A 20,887-nucleotide genomic window follows, 5' to 3' on the forward strand; every position below is an offset into this window, starting at 1 on the left:
TTCATCCGTCTGAGTGGTGCAGCGTTTGGATCCTCAGGTGGGACCTCCCACATTCCTGCAGACGGTTGGCTCAGGGGTTCAGGGAACCAAAGGACTGAACCCAGAGTACCGTGTACGCCCCCCTCTTCTCACCCCTCTAGCGCCATCACAGGCTCATGAGGTGTAGTGAACCCTTCAGACACACGTGAGGGTAACGGTGAAGTAGGTGAGATGCAGATGAAAAGATTTTTTTTTCACCTCCTCCAAACCCTGCGCACCGATCAAAGCGGCCCCCTTATCTTTTGGCTACGTTCACACTAGGGGTGTAAAAATATTGATTCTGCAATATATCGCCATAGTTCATTTGGCGATACTCATATCGATTCAAAATGCTGTCAGGACGATATTTAATTATTTCTGAGCGTCCTTCAGTGTCTGACTCTTGTTGTCCACTTCACCCTCCGACCGCTAGTTGGCAGCAGAGAACATGGAGCCTCTTTGAGCAGCTCCACACCACACAGGACAACAGGAAGACTGCAGCTTGTTCTGTTTAATGAGACATGAACTAGTTTGTTTTTACTTGGGATGGATACCAAACAGAAACCCTGAGGCATGTTGATGCCAGTAACATATAAAAACAAGGATTTCTGTGCTTTTTAGCGACTCAGATAAAAACGATTGAAGCAGCGCCGCGTCTAATTCACTTAGCATCGGCAGAAATGCTGTCGGCAAAGCGGGTCAAAGTTCTGCAGAACCTCCCAGTTATAGATTTTAGTTCAGGGACCTGATGGATCAGAGGGATGTGTACAACGCTCTGAAAAAAGGCCGACATCATGGCGATCAGCGTTACTAGGTTATTTCCGCATGTGAGAAAGTGTGGCTGCAAAGGTTCAGAGCAGACTGTGATGTAAAAAAAACAACGATTCTGTCATTCATGCTGCCTCATCATCACACTTTATTGTTTCTGGAAAAAATTAGTGCTTCCCCTATTTTTTATTTTTCGAGCACCATTCAGGCTCCTAAAACCGTTGAAAAGTACTGGAGAAGCTACATTAAGCAACGTTGAAAATAAACAGCATTTTATTTCCCCAATAGAAACGTATTAAGGCTCATTCATTATTTGTTTGTTTTTTTTACTGAAAAATATTTTGTTGTGGAAATCAGACAATGTTGACTGTTCCCTTTCTATATTTTTAGTTACCAAAATAAAAGCACAAAGAATTTGCTTTGGTAAACGCAACTTATATGTGAGATACAGTTGCAGTGCTTAACATTATGATCATTAAATAAACTGAATTTGACAATTTTATTACAATGGAAGACATTGAAATACAGGTAGAGTTTTTTCAAAGTCAAATTTAAAAAAAAAGAGAAAGAAAATATGTTTCGGTAAAATATCGGGATACGTATCGTATCGCCACACTCTTGCCAATACACACCCCTAGTTCACACTGCAGGGCTTAATGCTCAATTCCAATTTTTTGAAAAAATCCGATTTTTTTGCAAGGCCGTTCACATTTCCTATTAACTGTAATGTGAATGTGTCCGTGAAATGACCCCGAAGTGACCCGCATGCGCAGAAGAGTCCTCAACGGTGAACAGCGTCACTCGTTGTTTGTGGAAGTAGCTAACGTTAGCAATGGATGTCAACAACAGTGTTGTCAACAGCGGAGCTCTTTTTGCATTATTACATTTATTTTCACAAAGGAGCCAGAACAATAACAATCTTCTCATTTTAAGAAGGCAATGGAGCCAGGATCGTCTGGACCCACTGTTGTGGAATGGGAATGTGTGTGTGCTGGAGCTGCGGTTGTGTGTGTAAGAGAGAGGAGAGAGCGCATGCAGCGAGGTAGAGAATGGGGGGGGGGCAGTGGGGGTGCGCATTCATGTTGTTGAGGAAGGAGAACGTTAATAAAAGAAGGGTCCGCCCAGATTAAATGATATTGACTCTTTATTAACCCGCTCTGGAGAATCTGAGGGTCCGAACGGGGAAGTGAACCCCGAAAGAGGATCCGCCTTCTGTCCCCCGCGCTTCTGACCACAGTCGGAAAGGGAAAAAAATAATCGTGGGAAAGGTTCAACACCCCGCTCGGCCATTTAGCTGATTTGCACAGATCCGATTTTGAACAGATCGGATCTGTGTCGTTCAGACTGTCATGAAAAGATCAGATACAGGTCGCATGGGGGCAAAAAAGCGGAATTGGGTCATTTCAGCCTGCGGTGTCAACATAGCCATTGTCTGTTCCAGCACTGGAAATGTCTGTGAGGAAGATCCAGAACCAGACTGGAACCAGACTGGAACCAGACTGGAACCAGTGTAGGCTGCAGTAAGAACCGTCATAGTGGCTGTCGGTGTTATCACGTGACCGCCATACTTACGGCGACAGTGGGCACCGTTGTTTTGGTACGACCCAGGAGGACAGAACGCCAGACACTGACTGCTGTCCCAGCTCAGGAGGGGGCGCTGGGGGCCACAGGTCTGGCAGTCCCACCGGCTCCAGCAGGTGGCACAAAAAGGGGGGCAGGCTGCATGGGAGACAGGCAAAAACATGAAATGCTGCCAAACTGTCCGCTGGAGCTTCGTCGGCACAGAAGGAGGCGGACGCACAACAAAAGGATCCTGCAGTTTGTGGTACAAGCACCAGATCATGGATGTACCTTAGGACTCCCTCTTTCAGAGAAGCCTGAGAACAGCCAAGACTTTAAAATATGTGTATATAGTGTAGATATGGCAGAACTGTAGGTACCCCTCAAGTTTAAAGACTGCATTTTGTGCAGTAACAGCCCATGATATTCAGACTGGCTGCCATTTTGGCTTTTCCCGGTGGCTGAAAGGACCGAGGCTGTCTGCAGACTGAAGCGGCGTTTGCACCTTCGCAGACTCGTCCTTCGGCGTGGAAGCCAGCTGGGCAGACGGACAGACAGCGGCCCCGATGCAGAAGGGCTTTAGGGTCCCGGCAGCTCTCACAGTTATCCGGAGCGTCCGAACACGTCAGGCAGTCTTCATGGCACGGAGCTGCAACACAAAGAGAAATTGTCTTTGGTAAATTTACAGAGGCAGACCTGCGTAATAAAGACGGGCACCAAAACCAGAGCTTCAACACCTTTGAAGCATCGTGGCAGATGGAGAAAAGCGCTTGACTGTGCCGGAGATGCTTTATTTATGGAAGTGGTTCAGGCGGTTGAGCAGATCGGTCAACAATCAAAGGGTCTTCGGTTCGATCCCCGCTCCCCCCAGTGAGCTGTCGTTGTGACCCTGGGCAAGACACTCCACCCCCCTGCCTCCAGTGCGGCTCCACTGCTGTGTGAATGTGCATGAATGTCCCGTGGTGGTCAGAGGGGGCGTAAGGGTAACCTGGCAGCCCCCCCTATGTCCGTCTGCCCCGGGGCAGCTGAGTCTACATCAGTAGTTACCATCACCAAGTATGAATGATGGACTCACTGGAGGAACCTTGAGAGTCTGGAAAAGCAGATGAATCCAATCCGTTATGATTTTCATGACTACCTTCCTTCTGACAGTCTGCACCGCAGCGCTGCGTCTGTTTTCACTCATGCTGAGGCTAAACGCGCATTTCCCTGCTCATCACCACGATGTCGGTCTTCTTTCTTCGGTCTAAAATCGGCATCATCATAGTCAGAAGACCACTGGGACCGGATCAGAAGATCAGAGGATGAAGTCATCCCCCCGTCAGAGCGTCCGTCAGCAGAAACGGCTCAGACGTTGGGAGGATCTGTGAGCCGCACCAAACACTTTTATTTCTTTCTAAGTTGCCCTTCCTTGTTTTGCTGACTCGCTTCCATCGCCCTGGCCTACTTTTCACTGATGGAGAGGGGGGGATGAAGATGAAGGAGACAAAGGAGTGATTGTCTCACTGCTCTTCCTCTTAACTCGTCCAGCAGCAGCAGCAAAATCTCCACCTGTGCAGAATCCTTCTTTCAACTGGAATTCATTCCTCCACTGTGACATGAACCTTCGGAGCGTTTATTGGAGCCTGGTTTGCAGTCGGCTGCTTTCCTTCTCTCAAACATAATGAGCCTGAATACAGAATGAAAAGCTGCTGCTGTGATTGACAGTAAAACAGCGAATCCAGCTGCACCACAACAGCTGGTGACAGACTGCAGTTCCTCCACTCAAACTCTGTCTTTTTACTGTTTTGAAGAGAATCAGTTCAAGAGAAAGTCCTCCGTCCACGTCAATGACAGATGCAGCTCCCTGCAGCAGCGTCTGTGGGAGAAAGCTCGTCATGTCAAGTTTTCTTTTTTATTTGTTGGGATAAACTACAAACAGGCAACAGACCAACCTTCTGACCCCCCCAAATAGGTTTTAAATGGATCACGGCTCTCAGACTACAGGGACAGACAGCTATGGACACACAAGGCATGTGACGCATGCTCAAGAACACGCTAAACACGGGTTGCTGAGCGTGCTTTAAGCCCACGCTGTTCACACTGGACTGGCAGGGAGGGGCTTCCTTCTCTTTCTCTACTGATTACCAGTGCATGTCTGCCGCCTACAGTCTTAGTGGGAAAAGTTGAAGCGGTGTAAATCCGGTGAATCTCACTCCAGGCGTTTTCTTTCACAGCTCTATTCCGATAAAAGAAAAACTCGGAATCGCAGCCGGAAACAAACTGTGATGATTGATTTCTCCCTTATGATCCATTTCCCTACGGTTGACAGTTCTGTGAAATCCACACGTCACCACCAAATCAGAGTCCCTGATTGGTCAAAGTTGACAGATTTTACTTGCAACACGGGTTCCATGGATGTGCTTTCTGTACGTAGAGCCCCAAACCGTCTTAAAAATGTGAGCTGGAGTTTTGAACACGGAAATGCAGAGTCACGCGTGTTTCTGGTGGGGGGTGGGGGTGGCTGAGACCCGTCATCTTTTGGCCTCCAGTTCACACAGCGGCAAAGGGCCAAGTCCTTCCACCCGTATGTGCATGGAGGTGGAGCATGTGGCGTGGTGTACATCCCATAACCCTCAGATCAACATGGACAAAACAAAAGGAATGGTGATGGACTTCAGGGCATCTGGCAACCCCCACCACACACATCTGGCCACAAACGGTGCTGCTGTGGAGAAGGTCGACAGGTTCCTGGGGGGCATCTCACTAATGACTGGTCCTCCTCCACCAGCTCCACTATGGTCATCAGGAAAGCACAGAAGTTCCAACACCTCCTCCCCTTCTACCATGGAGAACATCCTGACAGAGTCTCACATCCTGGTTTGGCAGCTGCAAGGATCAGGACCAACTACGACTCAGCAAGATTGTTACGTGTGTGAGCAGGATTGTTGGTGCCCCTCTCCTGATCCTGGAGGAGCTATATGAGGAGCGCTGCCTACGCAGAGCAACCTCCATCATCAGGGACCCCCAGCCCCCCTCTAGTGGACTGTTGTCCCTCAGGCCATCTGGGAGGAGCTTCAGGAGCATCAGCTGCAGATCCAGCAGGTCGCCAAAAAGCTTCTTCCCACAGGCTCCTGAACGGACACAAGCTCCACACCACAATAAGATCCAGAGGACGACCCCGAACCCCCACACCACCAAAAGACACAATGAATGCATACAGACTCTGACAACCAACCCCCTCATGGAAGACTGCTGCTGACACTGCAAATACTCTGAGTGAAATGACAACAAACCACTCCTGGATGTTCACACAGCGTTTCACCATCGCAGAGCCTCCAGGGGCGTGCACGTGGAGCCACGGCCTCCAGGGAGAGGGCCAATCACGCTGACAGACGGCTTAGGGCCGGCATGACGCAGCCGTGTCAAAACCGCTATCTGACTGGCAAGAAGGCCTCTTGAAGTTCACCACACATCAGCCATGTCTACTCCGTCTGTAATGACAGATGGGTCCCATCATGTGGGGTTTCTGAGGGACTAAATCTGTTTGACCCCAGACTACAGAGGTCCTGACAGAAGGAGGGCTGATGCTCCAGAAGAATCTCTAACTTCACTTGGGAACAGCTGAGGCTCTGGTTGATCCAAAACTGCAGGAGGTCAACGAACAGCCAAAGCATCAGTGAATCCCAGAGGAGCGTTTTTTAAAGAAGCACTTCTCCTTCCTGAAGCAGCAAAGAAAGAAAAGCAGCTGTAAACCATCAAAGATCATAACAGGGCTTCTTCCCCATGTTCCATGTTTGTCCTCGTCTGTCGTTCTTTAAGGATGTCTGTTAAAGATGATTTTCTTACTCTGTGCTGTTTCCTCTCAGAACAGGTGCCGCACAGCTAAAAAGAGACGCAGATTTCTTCGGTTCAGTTGTTTTTCAGTCATTATTGTTGAATGGTGGCGTTTTCTGATGACCGATCCTGTCTTTTCATTTTATGTTAATTTAAAACTAATGGAGCGAAGAAACAGCAGAGTTTTGTTTACATCATCTCCAGTCACATGACCAAAGAGCTGCTGTCTCAGCAGCTTCTGCAGCCAATTTAACCTCACAGAGGACCACCGTCTGCTTCAGAAACCAGCGGGACGGGGTGTGGAACTGCTGGAAGAACTAAAGGTAAATGGGATTTTTAGTTTTGTGGCTTCAATCAGCAAAGGGGTCTGACTGAAACGACTGGTTTGTGTTTAAATCCACTTCTTATCCCCTTGCAGGAGAACAAACCAGCCTGTGTTCAGGAAATACGGTGAATGAAATCCCTAAGGAAGGTGGTCTCTTCTGATTTGGAGGGAAAACATCTTCTGGCTTTATGGAGAGCAGCTAAATGAAGTCAGGTGATGAACTTAATGCATGGAGCTTTTCCTATAAAGATTTTAACGAAGCCTTTTCAAAAGCTTTGACCGTTGGTTCGTTCCTAAAGCTTCTCCGTTTGCTGCACAGTGATGGACTTTTCTATTTCTGTGACACAGCAGAGTTTCTCACTGAATTCATGAATTCACTCTGAAATGCAGCAGGCCTTTTGCTGCTATCATTGATCAGCCAGAGAGCCGATCATCTATCAGATCCAGGAAAAGCCTCGCTGATGGAAACTTCACAGAACTCAATAGAAACGGTTTTTAAAGTTCAGTTTTGCACCAAAAAGACACGAAGGAGAAGTAAAGGATTCAGAAAGGACAAACAGACAGAATCATCTGAAAGAAAGCCTGGACTCTGACAGCATTAGGCAGAACTTTCCCACAAAAGTCCCAGTCAGGTAACAGGATGGAGAAAGTCGACGTCAACGTACCCTGCTGGCAGTCGGGGCAGCTCCGGCCTTCCTGGAGGATGGCTAAGGTACCTGGAGGGCAAGTGGGACAGGTGCTCAGATAACAAGTCACCTGGGCATCTTTGCACTGGCAGTCCCGACAGCGGCCATCCGTCCAGCGAGCCGAGTCCTGAAAGAGGAGAGCCTGTTCTTACAGAGGCCTGAACACAAATGAGGCAGATATTCAGTTCCAGCATTTTCTTCTTTAAAGAAGGTCACAATGACAGAACAGAAGCTTGTGAACCAACAAAAAAACCACGGAGGAAACAGAAACAACGAATCCACTCAGGTGATCCATCAATCAACCTCTGAGGTGAATAAAAACCATCGAGAACTGGATTTGACAACTGCTTCACTCTTTAGCATCTTGACTTTTCTCATGCATTACATCGAGAGCAGGAAGATAAAAGAAAACCTAAAGTGGCTTCAAAAAACAGATTTCACACGGTAACCCTTGTGCTATCCTATGGGGTCCAGATGACCCCCCCCCCCCTACCATTGAGGTGTTCTCCCTACCATGACAAAGGTGGATAAAGGTGGAAAGATTTCATGTAATCCATGGACACCAGTGAAGATCACAAATCATTGAAGAAAAAAAGTTCAGAGCACTGTCTAGTGGGTCTAGATGACCCCACTCCCAATGTTAAAGTGCCTAGGATAGAACAAGAGTTAATTCCAGGTCTTCCTTTAACATGAAGAGATGTGACTGAGTCCAACCATGTTTGCATTTAGCATGAAGCTGCTCGTCTCGGAGGAGGCACTACGGCAGTTTCACATCATCATGAACTGGATTCAGACCCACACATTTACATTTACCTACATTAACCCAAATGAAAGCATGACAGAAGCACGGCAAACATTATTCCTCCAGAACCTGAATAGGATCACAGAAACACACGTGATGTCAGAACTACGTCATACGTGTGCACCGTTAACCTCCACTCGTTTGCTGCTGAAACATTTTTGACACAAACCAACAAAAAAAAAGCCATAAAGGCCTGAAAAGATCAAAAATGCAAAGAATCAAAGTGAGCAATAAATGAGCAGGTTTGTGAGACTTTACCAGATTTAGGCCATGGGGTAGAAACAGAAGTGACAACCCCAGGCTGTCTGATTTATTCATGTCTGCCCTGAATGCCATAATGAATCCACTGGAGACTTCATCCTCATGTTTGTATTTCTGCAGAGCTGGGGCTCCTCCACACTGACACTCCTGCTGTCACCTCGGAGGATGTCTGCACTGTACACTAGTCTTTGTGTGTCTCACACTAAACTTTCCTCAGAGTGCTGACGGTACCTTGTAGGACTTCCCTTGGTGCAGGCAGTCAGCTTTGCGCGGTGAGCACTCGGGGCAGCACTTTCCCGGCAGGTGAACAAGCTCCAGTTCCTGTGAATTTGGAGAGCAGTTAGAATTCCTCACTGTGTTCTCTTCTGTCATTACAAGCCTGTTGCGTGTGCAGGAACTGGTTGGCGTTGACCTCCCTGATTGGCCGTGAAGGTCCCGTTTGACGTGGTTTTGCATCAGAACGGACACTGCAGCCCTGAACCAAAGCTGTTGTCGTGCCAGACGATCTCTGTGTGTTTGTTCTTCAGGATTAGGAAGCTCTTGTTGACACGTTTCTCTTCAAATCAGGTTGTTGTTTGCGTTTTTCTGTGTTGGCCGCGGCGTCACCTGATTGAAGGTTTTTCTATCATTCCATTTCTCCTCAGCAACATTCAGATTATTCTTGTGAGGCATATTTGTGATAAACTGAAGGCTCTAAATCCTGAATCCTTTTTTCTGAATAGTTTCTGTCAGATTGGCCGAACACTAAAACACAAATCCTTTCATTGTGTCTTCAGCTTCTTCTTTCTTCCCTGATTTCTTCAGACTTTCCTGTTCTGCATCGACCATCAAGAAAATGCAGCTGATTAGACCACGAGCAGCTGATCTGATCTGATCTGATCTACATGACAGACCCGTCCAACAGTTTGGACCAAATCCTAACAAACTCATCCTCGCTGTTTCTTTTCTCTGAATCTCAAACGTGTGTCAGATGTTACCAGTCTGCAGATAGAGACCATGCACCGGGCACAGAGGTAGAGCGGTCGACCTCTGATTGGAAATGTCAGGTTCATTTCCCGCTCTACCCGCCATCACTGTGTGAATGTGTGTGCGTGGCTGAATGGGCCTGTGAGTGTAAAGCGCTGTAGAAGTAGACACCCTTTGCCAAAGACAGGTAAGCATCGACGACCTGAAGGTGCAGTTTGGGTGGCCATAGTGGCCTTTGCACTCAGAATGGATCCAAAGGAGACGTTCATCTTTCTCAAAGTTCTAATGACTTTTTCTCCACAATAAAAACCAGACAGGTTTATTGTCGATGACATATTGAAGACTTTTGTTTTGGAGATGGAATTTGAAGGAAAGGAGAGAAACTCTCCCAGGCACAGAAATCTATGTCATGATCAAATCAAATCAAACTTTATTTATAAAGCACTTCTCTTATAAAAGGAGAACACAGCAGCCGACCCAGGGGGGGGGGGGGGGGGGGGGGGGGGGGCTGAGGAAGCACCGGAAATAAAAACTAAAATGAGGATAAAAAGTGATAAAAGTAATAAACAATAAAACATTGATATAAGGAATAATAAACTAAATGAATAATTATCTAGTAAAAATTCATAAAACAAGATTACATAAATAAATGAAAACAAAATAAAATGGATAACAACCGTACAAAATTTAAAATCAGCTAAAAGTCAGGTTAAACAGATGCGTCTTGAGCCTTTTGTTGAAAGCACTAAAGCTCTCTGCAGCCCTCAGGTCCTCGAGGCCCAAAGTGCTGAAGAGATTCTCCAGAATTCTGGATTCTACAGCTGAATAGATAGAAGACCAGAGGACCTCAGAGGACACAAGAAGACACACACACACACACACACACACACACACACACACACTCATGCCAGTTTTAGTCCACAACAATCAGTTTAATGAACAGTAACTGTACTGTGTGATCAATCAGTCCACATTCAGCCTGAAGGAAGGATGAGAGAGAAACATGAAGAGTCGCTTTGATCCAAACTACTAAAGGAAAATCATTGAATTTAGTTGACATGGCAACCAGGCTGGTTGTGGAGATTTTTGAAGCCGATTTTTGTTACTGCTTAAGCTGGATGCTCTTGGGAAAGACTGTGGGCTCCAGCATCGGAGCATCGGCTGCAGCTTCATGTCTTCATTTCTTTGCCACACACCATTAGTTCTATCTTCTATGTGGATTGCTGTGTTTTATTATCTGTGATGGAAGCAGTCAGCCATGAATGATCCTTTGCCCCCCCACCATCCTGTGGTGGGAACAACACAACCGTGACATCCTCCATTAACTTTTAGTGGCCCTTTAGAAGACAGGAAATGGGGTTTCTGAGTGCTGACATGTTTCATGTTTCAAAAGGTGAAGCTGGCAGTTTGTAGTAGAAAGTAAGAAAATGTTTCCGCACCAGAAGAAGTTTACTTTTCATCTGTTCAAGTTTTAACGTTGCAAAGCCGAAGGTAAAAGAGATTCAAATCTGGTCTCAGGGGGAAAATTCACACACTGATGACGGATTCTTCCTCAGCATCTCAGCTGCTGTGGAGTTCAAAACTGCATAAACACGAGTCACAAAGTTTCACACTAAACGTCTCTGCACAGCACCACAGCAGGTCCATCTGCACCAGAACAATGCAAACCTCAGCGTGCTAGTGCTGGGGTCAAAGGGTCATGAAAGTATGATGAGAGCAAAGCTGAAGAAGCTGAAACCCAGACGGAGCACAGCTCCTTATTCTGAAAATACGCTCACACGCAGAAGAGGGTTTAAGACAGTAAATGGGTTACCTGGGGGCATTCAACGCGTCCGCACTCGGCCGTCCGACAGACGACCTGCCCCTGGTTACAGGTACAGAACTGGCAGCCTGTGACGTTCCACATGTCTCCATGGTAACGGACTGCATCCTGGTACAGGCAGCTTCCCGTGGCAGGAACGCACTCCTCACAGCACCGACCGTCACGCCTCACTTTGGCCTCACCCTGAAAGACAGACGGTGGCCTTCAGAAAGGAAGACGCTGTCGGAAAACGCTGTGGTGCAATCATGGAACCGCAAAGGAACACAAAAATAATGTGGTTCACTGTGGGGGTCCAAGCCCCCACCATACTGGAAACAACCATACAGAATTGTTCTGTAACATGCTCTGCTACAGAACATGGTATAGAACTCTGGAAGGATGAGCTGCAATCCAGCAAAACAATTAAAACTCCAAATGACATCAAAACCCAGAGCTTCAACCCAACAGTCATTGGTTACCAGTTCATAGATATCACAGACTGAGCTGGAACCAGTGAAGGCCTCCAAATGTTTCCTCTTCCTCTGGTTTCTAGAGGGAAGCTGTGCGAGGAAACGTTTGAGTCTCTGAGGGATCAGAGGACAGCCCTGGGCGGGGGTTTCATGTCAAGGTTAGGTGTAGGTCCGGGGGCTGAAGGGATCCTGTTAATGAAAAATCCCTCCACGGCTTAATGAATGTCCAATAGCTGAAAGTCCCAAACTCTTCTGATGAAGACTTTGTTTTAGTCTTCATCTGTTGAGTCAACAATCCTTCATGAACCTGAATAGCAACCATTACCCATTGATTGAATCAGAGAACTGGACTGAGCTTGTGTGACTTCATCCATGGAAAAGGCCTCATTTCTGGTTCCAACCAAATGAAGTCGATTCAGGCGCCATTTTCTGCGATACCGCCGCTGCCGCCATGTTAGAACCAAACAATGTTACTAAGCAGTGATTGGTCTAGTCATCATTTCTATGGCAACCACTCTCTCCAATCAGGAGTGAACTTGTTGGAAGGTCCCGCCCCTCTCACTAAAATCGGGCTTGGGAGGAATCTGTCTATCAAACACTCCAAAAATTGAAATGAGACCGCCTACTTTTATTGAGGCATCTGGTTGGTCAGTTTATAACTCGAATAACCCAAACTACAGAAAAAATCTTTGGATCATCAAGAAGATGTTAAAAAAAAAGGAATCATATCCAGAACGGTTCTTCTGACCAATAGAATGATTGAGGAACAGCTGATTATCTCTCTATAGACGTCTGTGGGATGTTGGCTTCTTGGAGCCACTTCCTGTTTGGAACGCCAGGGGGGAGGGGCCACTCAGTCCAGTTCTCATATACAGTCAATGGCTGTTGATCTGAACGAGCGACTCACCTTGTCACACTTAGTGTGGGGGCAGGTGTTTGTGTGGCATTTGGACTTGCCCCGTTCACACACACAGGTGGTGCAGTCGTCCTTCTGCCACTGCTCGCCATGCTGCAGACACAAAGACATGGACGCACGCTCAGGCACAGACGCTCCTTCACCACGGAAGACAAACACATGACAAGCTGAAATCATTGAAGAATCTGCTTTAAGTTTACATGGAACGACCTTCCCAACCTCTGAGCTGAGCTGAAAGGACACTAAAGCAAAGATTATCTAACAATGACTCCATCTGTGCACCTCATACTTGTGGGACTTTCTAAGCTCCCGAAAGATTTACTGAAAACAGAGAAACTATCTTTTTTAGCCTTTTCACTAAATTCTTGACAAGGAATAAGAAATCCTCAAATACTAGCTTCTTTAAGCGCTAGTACCACCTCAGCTAATAGAGCAACTGTCTTTATAGCAGCAACAATAATACCACTACGTATTTGTGATCCTTTTAGCTTTTTGTTCTTGTCTTGTAGCAGCTCAGCAAACAGATCAGAGCTGAAGGCCTCTAGTGTTGGACAGATGTTACTGTAACAACATGGGTTTATAAATCATCTGACACACGAGGGGTATGTTTGTATAAACCCCCTTTGGATTTGAGGCTAAACTTTATTCATATTAATTATGATTGTATACATTTATTCATTTGGTGCAGCAGTAGGGCGTTCGACCTCTGATTGGAATATTGCAGGTTCGATTCCCGCCCTGCCCACCCATGTGTCAAAGTGTCCAAGACACTGAATCCCACGTTGCCTCTGGTGGAAGGCTGGCGCCAGCCTTCGGCAGCGGAGCCGCCATCAGTGTGTGAATGTGACTGACTGTGAAGCACTTAAAGGAAGGTAGAAAGCGCCATGCAACTACACGCCATTTACCATTTACATTTCTTATTGAACCAGACGGAAGAGAGAAAAGAAAAGGAGAGAAGGGGAGAGAGTACATAGGAAAGGGGAGAAAATCTGTGGAAGAGGTAGGGGGATGATTAAACGGGGCCCGATGACAAAGAGGTTTATCATCATTACTGTCAGGTGTAGATGTTGGTCAAAAGGGGCGGGGCCTGTCCACACACACACTCAAATGTTACAAACATATCTGTTGGCTCAGAAAAACTTCACACACAAACATGTCAACATGTACACAATATAACTACAGCTCACACGCACACAATTATGCATACAAACACACACGTCAGGCATGTAACACTCCTGCATGCATATGATAAGTGCACAGGTGAGCTGACACCTGAGAAACGTTTCTTAATGATTCATTCTGTTCATAAAACATAAAGAATAAACATTCTAAGCATAAACATCTGTTTGGGGTTTCCATGTGCAAAAACATCCCATATTGTTGTGGAGGGTCCCATTAGTGCAACAGCAATACACAGCATGTCAACACAGCCACACTGCAGCATGTCACACGCTTGCATTCGACACGTCAACACAACACACACAGTTCCGTGTCTCACACATCATCGGCATACCTGGTGCTGTTTTCCGGCAGACAGACACGGGTTGGACACACACTGAGGACAGCAGCGGCCCGGCTGGATCAGCAGGTTCTCATGCTGGGGAAAGACGAAGCTGTTCATGTCGGATCAGTGGATCCGTTTAAACCGCAATCTGTGCCACCAGAACCTCCAAACTAAAAGAGGATCCTCAATCTCTGACTTTTGTCTGAACAACTGTAGATGATGAGGCTCCATCCCTGAACTCCTTCATTGCTGGGCAGAAGTCAGAGTAAATCAGAGGAGTTTGATAGAAAGCAAACATTTCTGTGTCCTAAATGATTTCTATGAAGAAAAGTTCAAAACAGCCACACCTGGATGAAGACCCCCGCATCGGCTTAAGGAATCTACATCTGCTTGACTACAGCGTCCTATGATGTCCATAAGGACGAGTTATGGACTTCTGAACCTAAGTGCCTCACCAGAACCAGAACATTTACAGAAGCAGACGCTGATTTACTCTTCTCCTGCTTCACTCTAAGAAATAAAATCTTCACAATGATAATGACCAAACCGTATTTGTGATTGTTGTTTCTGCGTCCAGCTTGAGGAGAATGTGTCTGTGGCACTCACAGGTCTGCAGACCACCGGCTGACATTCCACCACTGAACACCGGGCCTTGCCTTCCCGACAGACACATCTGGAGCAGGGGTTGGGGGTCCACTCCTCGCCCTCCCAGTAGGTGCTGCCTTCCCAGGAGCAGGACTCTGACACACAGCCCAGAGCAAACATGGTGGAAAATGAAATCAGGTGACAGGTAGTGAACCAGAGATTCAAGAGTGAAGGTGTGGTATTGCTGAGTCAACTCATTCCTGAAACCAAAACCTTTCATTGACTGAAGATCAGCAAAAACAGAAATACTGTCAAAGAATGACCCTTCCATCGATGGGGGTCAACCGACATCCCACCTTCCTGGTTATTCCCCAGCAAGCAGCTGTTGTGTTGCAGCTGCATTTCCAATGTTATTTTACATCGCTGTTGTTTTCAAAAAAGTTCCTCAATTGGACAAAAAGTGGTTTTATTTAATGGGATTCCCCCAAAGAAGTGTGGGGAAGCACATCAGAGGCCTGTAAGACTGAAAACTCAGCTTCAGGTCAAAGACAGACTGCAGTTCCCTCTCTTTACGTTTATTCCATCCCTTTGACGCGCTCGTGTTTGGCTAATGAAGGGTGTCACCATGAAAAGACAAAACGTTTATTGTCAAAACTCCAGAGTGCACGTTTTGGGATGAATCTTATGTTGTCCAGTGAAAAATGGAGGGAAAATGGAGCCATGGCCTGATGTGGTTTCAGTCCTCCGGTCTTGGATCAGTCCAGTTTGTTGGTTTTCGTTCTGAGGACATTTTTGCCTTTTAACTTGGGTTAAAGGCTGCAGGACTTACGTCAAACCGCTCGGCCCACCAGACCGGTCCAAGGTTCTGGTTGTTAACACCATGAAGGACTTTGAGAAGTGTTTGGTCACGGACGTCTGAACCGACATGAAGTAATAAATCAAAGATGACGCCTGGATTCATCGCTTTCTCCAAAAGTCTGAAGTGACCCTGATTTTCAGCAAAGTTCTGACCTGCAGACAACTTGACCTCAACTTTCAGCACCGCCGATATCAGCTGGACAAGGATTTGGACCTGAATCTAATGTCTGCAGACATAACAGTGAAGAGAACTATAAACTCTGTTTAAACCAGAAGAACGGCTGTTAATCAGCAGAAGAAGGAAGACCAACCTTGGAAGTTTGACAGATTTTGGACCCTTTTTTATTTTATTTCACAGCATTACCTTATTATAAAAAAAAATAATAATAAAAAAATGCTTAATCAATTATTTTAAATGGTTAAATTGATTGATTTCTAATGATATTACTTCATTCATGATTTTTTCCTAATAAAACATAGTTTTCCACATATTTTAACTTTTGATACTTGATCAATTTTTGCTATGAAGATTTTTGAAACAGTGTTATGTTTATTTTACTGATATAGTATTATTTATTAATCACAAAAATGACTTTTATAAGTAACATAATCTGCATACAATTTGGTTAACTGATCTGCATTTGCCATGTTAATTTCTGAAATAGTTATTTTTACATAATAATTAAGTAATTTTCTTTGTCATGTGCTTTATTGATACTTCTAGAATCTTAATTCTGTCTGATAAAAGCCAGGAACCGGATATTGATAAATCATGTAATAAAATGGTTACGGTAGAAGAGAGATTATTTACGTTTGCTTCCTCCCACTCCCTTTCAAGCAATATTTATTAATATTTTTAAATATCCTAAGTTTGATTCGTCATTGTATGAATGTATAACTGATGATTGTGTTGTTTTTGTGTATTATTCTTATTTGATTGCTTGAAATAAACCATTTCAATTCATATCAAATCAAATCAAAATTTAAATGATATTTTTCTAAATATGAGCCCTTGTGGACCCTGAGGTCCTCTGGTTCTGGCATCTTAGTTGTTCCTAAGGTGAGGACCAAAACTCACGGTGAGGCTTCGTTCCACCATCACAGTCCTCGCCTGTGGAACAGTCTGCCAGAGAACCTCAGAGACTGTAGAGGCTCAAGACCCACCTTTATAATCTAGCTTTTAGTTGATTTTAACTGTTAATTCATTCTATTAGTTTTAGTCTAGGCTATTTTATGTATTTAATGTAAATTGTATGTTTTTATATACATCTTATGTCTTTAATTTTAGCATCTCATGATTTTAGCCTCAGTGTTTCTTGTGGGGATCTTTTCTTCCAGGGCTGCCGGCTCGGTCGGTGGTTGTTGCTGCAGTTGTTGCCCTTGCTGGGGCAGCTGGAGTTTAACTTTACAGCCTCACGGCTGTGAAGTGGACCCCGTTGTTGTCCCGGTCTGGGGGGGCACTGTGGTGATGCTCCAATGGCCAATCTGGCTCCTGGTATGAAAGGATTCCCAAATACTGTTTCCTCAGCAGAGCCAAGCCTTACATGTTTGTTAGAAGTTACATATTCATTATTCATGTACGTGGGGGTCATAGGTCATATGTTCTAACAGAGGGGAGTGGGGAGGGTGAAGGGTGGGTTGGGTTTTGACTGTAATATTGTGTTTTTTTGTTTTTAATGTTAAAGCGCTTTGAGATGCGCAAATGTATGAAAAGCACTATTTTATAAATATAGTTTGACTGATTAATTGACGGTTTGGGAGTTTTTTCATTTCTCTCTTCTCTTTTATGACAAAATCAATGTTTTTGTTGTTTTCTGGTTTCTCCTGAGCTTCCTGTTGTTCACAAATAAAACCCCAAACCATGATGAATATGCCCCCGTGCATGAAGACCAGCAGTTCTCCGGCCATTTGAACCTTCTTATCCCACAGATTGTGTCTGCCCCCCCCCCCGGACTTTCAGTTTGAAACCTTTGATGCTGAATGTTGAGGAGTGAGTTGTTTCAAAGCGTTTCTCCATGAAGCTGGCATCATAGATGGAGGTGGTCAGGAGGAGGAAATGTAGAAAAGACCAGGAAATCTGAATTCCTGTGCTAAAGGAGAAAGAACCTAAAGACTGTCAGCGCGCCACGCCTTCAAGAGGAAACCATGTTGCGTTATTGGGGGTTTTATTATCACAATGTAACTTATTTCTACAGACTACATCAAAGCACTTCAAATCAAATAACTCTGTAGGACTCAAAGTGGATTTTGTTTGCTTGGGCTTTTGTAAAAGTTTCTTCTTTTTTTGAGTTTATAAAATATAAGCTTTACAGTTTTTCTCAGTCGCTTTAGTACAATTCTCAGATCAGAATTGAAGTTTGCAAATACGTGTGTGCATTTCTCAAAACAATTTGTACAAACAGCAAAACACTATGGATTTCTTGCAAAAGCCTGTAACTTGCTCAAAATCTTTAGTTCATCTCTGAAAACTAAGTCTTTATGTCATTGAACATGTCAGTGCCATCAGAATGTCAAGTCCTTGTGTCATTGTCTACGAACAAGACGGTCAAATGACTTAGTCATGTTGTCAATATAACTGTGTACTTTAGAGGGAGGTTCTGATGGAAACTATGGCTAAAGTTTGGATGACAATTATTGTAAAATGGAAGTTACAGCTTTTTTGTTTGATTGCCAGAGACTGGACAAGATTCACATTTACACTTTTACTGTTCATATTGTAATTTGTTGACAGACCATGTCATACCAACATAGAAAAAACCCACTGCAAACAGTAACACAAAGAGAGATGGGACAATATTCTGTCCAACAGTCCAGGCAGTGCAGTAGGAACTGGAGTGGTCTTCCTACACCTCTTGTCGTTCCTGTATGTTAGGCCACAAATTCTCATCCACATCACAGCGAATATCCTCTCTTGCAATGCAGCGAAATATGTCTGTCAAATTATGACAACTTGGTCAACCATTTTGCAGTTAATGACTTATACGATGAACTAATGACTAGGTGTTTTGAGGAGTAAGACTATTGCACAGTGAACTATATGATACATTTTGATCAACATGACATAAACAATTGATAATGTAGCAAAGAGAAGAGAATTGTACATAATCATTTGCATGGATATACCAAAGCAATTGCAACTTGTTCAAAGAAGTGAGAAACTGCTGATATGATGTGCACAAGTGACATCATGATGTGAAGATTGAACAAATAGTTTTGGGAATTTCATTCTGATCTGAGAATTGTACTAAAGCGACTGAGAAAAACTGTAACTGCAATGAAAGACAGGAAACGGCTGTGGGATCTGGGTGATGGGAATCAGCTCTCACCTCCACTGCGGCCACACTTTGGACAGCACTCAGTCAAACTCTGGTTCCTAGGACAGGTGACGTGGGGACAGGGGAGCAGAGTGCAGGAGACACGCCCCTTGGAGCAAACGCAGACGGAACAGGGCGAAGGGCTCCACTGGCTGTCATGCTGGGACAGAAGAGACACTTTCATGGAGAAACATCAGCTGAACTGCAGGAAGAGGGAGGATGAAGGCGGCTCCCTCTGTGGACCAAACTATGAGTCAGAAGACCAGAGAACATTGGGGGCAGGAAGAGGGAATTATGGGAATTATATCATTTCTTGATTGAAGAATTTAGAATAATAATTGGCCACTCAAACTTGGTGGTTAAAGATTGGATGAGGAAGTAAAATAGGCTCCTAGGTGTGTGGGGGTGTGGCCCTGCAGCTGGTGACCTGCTCAGGGTTCACCCCGCCTGCACCCAACATTAGCTAAAGGTCAAGGCTGATGGATAGATGGATAGATAGATAGATAGATAGATAGATAGATAGATAGATAGATAGATAGATAGATAGATAGATAGATAGATAGATAGATAGATAGATAGATAGATAGATAGATAGATAGATAGATAGATAGATAGATAGATAGATAGATAGATAGATAGATAGATAGATAGATAGATAGATAGATAGATAGATAGATAGACATTAGCTAAAGGTCAAGGCTGATGGATGGATGGATGGATGGATGGAAAGATGGATGGATGGATGGATAGGTGGGTGGGTGGATGGGTGGTTCGAGGTAAAACTGGGACACATTTCTGCGGGGGGGGTGAAGGCACAAAAGCGCTCGGTTACTTACGCCATACGTTTTTCCCTCATACTGGCAGGAGTCCTGGGACAAGGAGACACACTCTGGACAGCACTGATTGGGGAGGATCCTCAGCTGCTGACCCTTGAAACACACAAACACACACACACACACACACACACACCCACACACACACCCACACACACACAGTGGTACCAAACATTACACAACAGACTACTAGATAGTACTTCTGCTTGTTTTTTTAACATTTTGCTTTCTGTAATTCACTTTTGTTTTCCCAAATGTTTTTATTTTATTTTTGGTTTCTGGAGTTTTGTTTTGCTTTCTAAAATGTAACGCTGTTTTTTAATATTGGTTTTGATTTCTTAATTGTCATTGTGATCGTTAAAAGGTTTTTTTTGCATCAAGGGAATTGTTGATGTGATTTGCACTTTAGGGCCACCCTAAAAATGACTTTGACCAGGGTGATGCTGTCATGTCAACATGGACTAAACTCTGAGGGATGTTTCCAGAACCTTGTTGAATCGATGCCACCAAGGATTAAGGCGGTTCTGGAGGGAAAAGGGGTCCAACCCGGTACCAGCAACGTAGACCAATAAAGAGATGGTGGGTGTAATAGTGCACGTTACTATTACAGGGCGGCAGAGGCTCAGGCGGTTGAGCAGGTCATCCAATGATTGAAGGGTTGGCGGCTCCAACACCCCCCCCCCACAGATTGTAAAAGCAGAGAATGAAATGGAGCTTGGGATCACATGCTGACATGAGGACTTCAGCTTCTGTTCCACACCTGCAGTGACAAATCTCACCTTCTGGAAGTCGCAGTGCGGGTTCGAACAGTGGATCTGCCTGCAGACGGTCAGGTCACTGTAGCAGGTGCACTCTTGGCAAGGCTGTGGCCTCCACGACGTGTTGTTCTGTTGAGAACAAAAAGGGAGAGAAAAACATAGTCATTCATTAAAAACCCTTTCTGCCCTCCTCAAAGGTAACAGGTTGAAGGCCGACCTATAACCACCAGGAGCAATGTGGGTTCAGTGTCTTGCCCGAGGACACTTCAACACAAGGGCAGGTCGACCGCCCTACCTAAACGTTTGTCCAGAATAATGTGGTTAAAGGAGTCCAAAGCTCTGCACGCCACACTGACTGGCAGCTTTGTAGACGCCATCTGTTATGATTATGTAGCTTCAGCTTAGTGAAATACTGTTTATTTCACAACACAGAACTGTGCTGCTGATGCTGCTGTGACACACAGTCTGCTAAATGCATGCCCCCCCCCCCAAAAGACTGACAGACCAGGAGCTTTGAAAGAGGAGCAGCAACCTGCTTGAACAGATTTTACCTGAGGTTTTGTGGTCTAAAGTTCCACTCCGGTCATCTTCTGATCTGTTTTCAAAGTGTTCCCACTGATCTTTAAAGGATGATGATGATGACGCC

At 45.1% G+C, this 20,887-nt stretch overlaps 1 protein-coding gene across 2 annotated transcripts in view; it reads right to left on the bottom strand.

The window, feature by feature from the left end:
* Positions 1 to 20,887, bottom strand: part of fras1 (Fraser extracellular matrix complex subunit 1) — a 144,419-nt gene that overhangs the window by 95,454 nt on the left and 28,078 nt on the right. For both annotated transcript variants that reach the window (XM_023958905.1, XM_023958906.1), the window contains exons 3-13: positions 20,263 to 20,370; positions 19,487 to 19,579; positions 18,663 to 18,810; positions 14,500 to 14,633; positions 13,903 to 13,986; positions 12,381 to 12,482; positions 11,016 to 11,207; positions 8,468 to 8,557; positions 7,153 to 7,300; positions 2,852 to 2,995; positions 2,359 to 2,505 (exon numbers count right to left, since the gene is read on the bottom strand). In XM_023958905.1, the coding sequence (XP_023814673.1) occupies positions 2,359 to 2,505; positions 2,852 to 2,995; positions 7,153 to 7,300; positions 8,468 to 8,557; positions 11,016 to 11,207; positions 12,381 to 12,482; positions 13,903 to 13,986; positions 14,500 to 14,633; positions 18,663 to 18,810; positions 19,487 to 19,579; positions 20,263 to 20,370 (1,390 nt within the window). The remainder of the gene's footprint in view (positions 1 to 2,358; positions 2,506 to 2,851; positions 2,996 to 7,152; positions 7,301 to 8,467; positions 8,558 to 11,015; positions 11,208 to 12,380; positions 12,483 to 13,902; positions 13,987 to 14,499; positions 14,634 to 18,662; positions 18,811 to 19,486; positions 19,580 to 20,262; positions 20,371 to 20,887) is intronic.

This window comes from Oryzias latipes, chromosome 9 (assembly GCF_002234675.1).
Source record: "Oryzias latipes chromosome 9, ASM223467v1".
NCBI classification, from domain to species: domain Eukaryota; kingdom Metazoa; phylum Chordata; class Actinopteri; order Beloniformes; family Adrianichthyidae; genus Oryzias; species Oryzias latipes.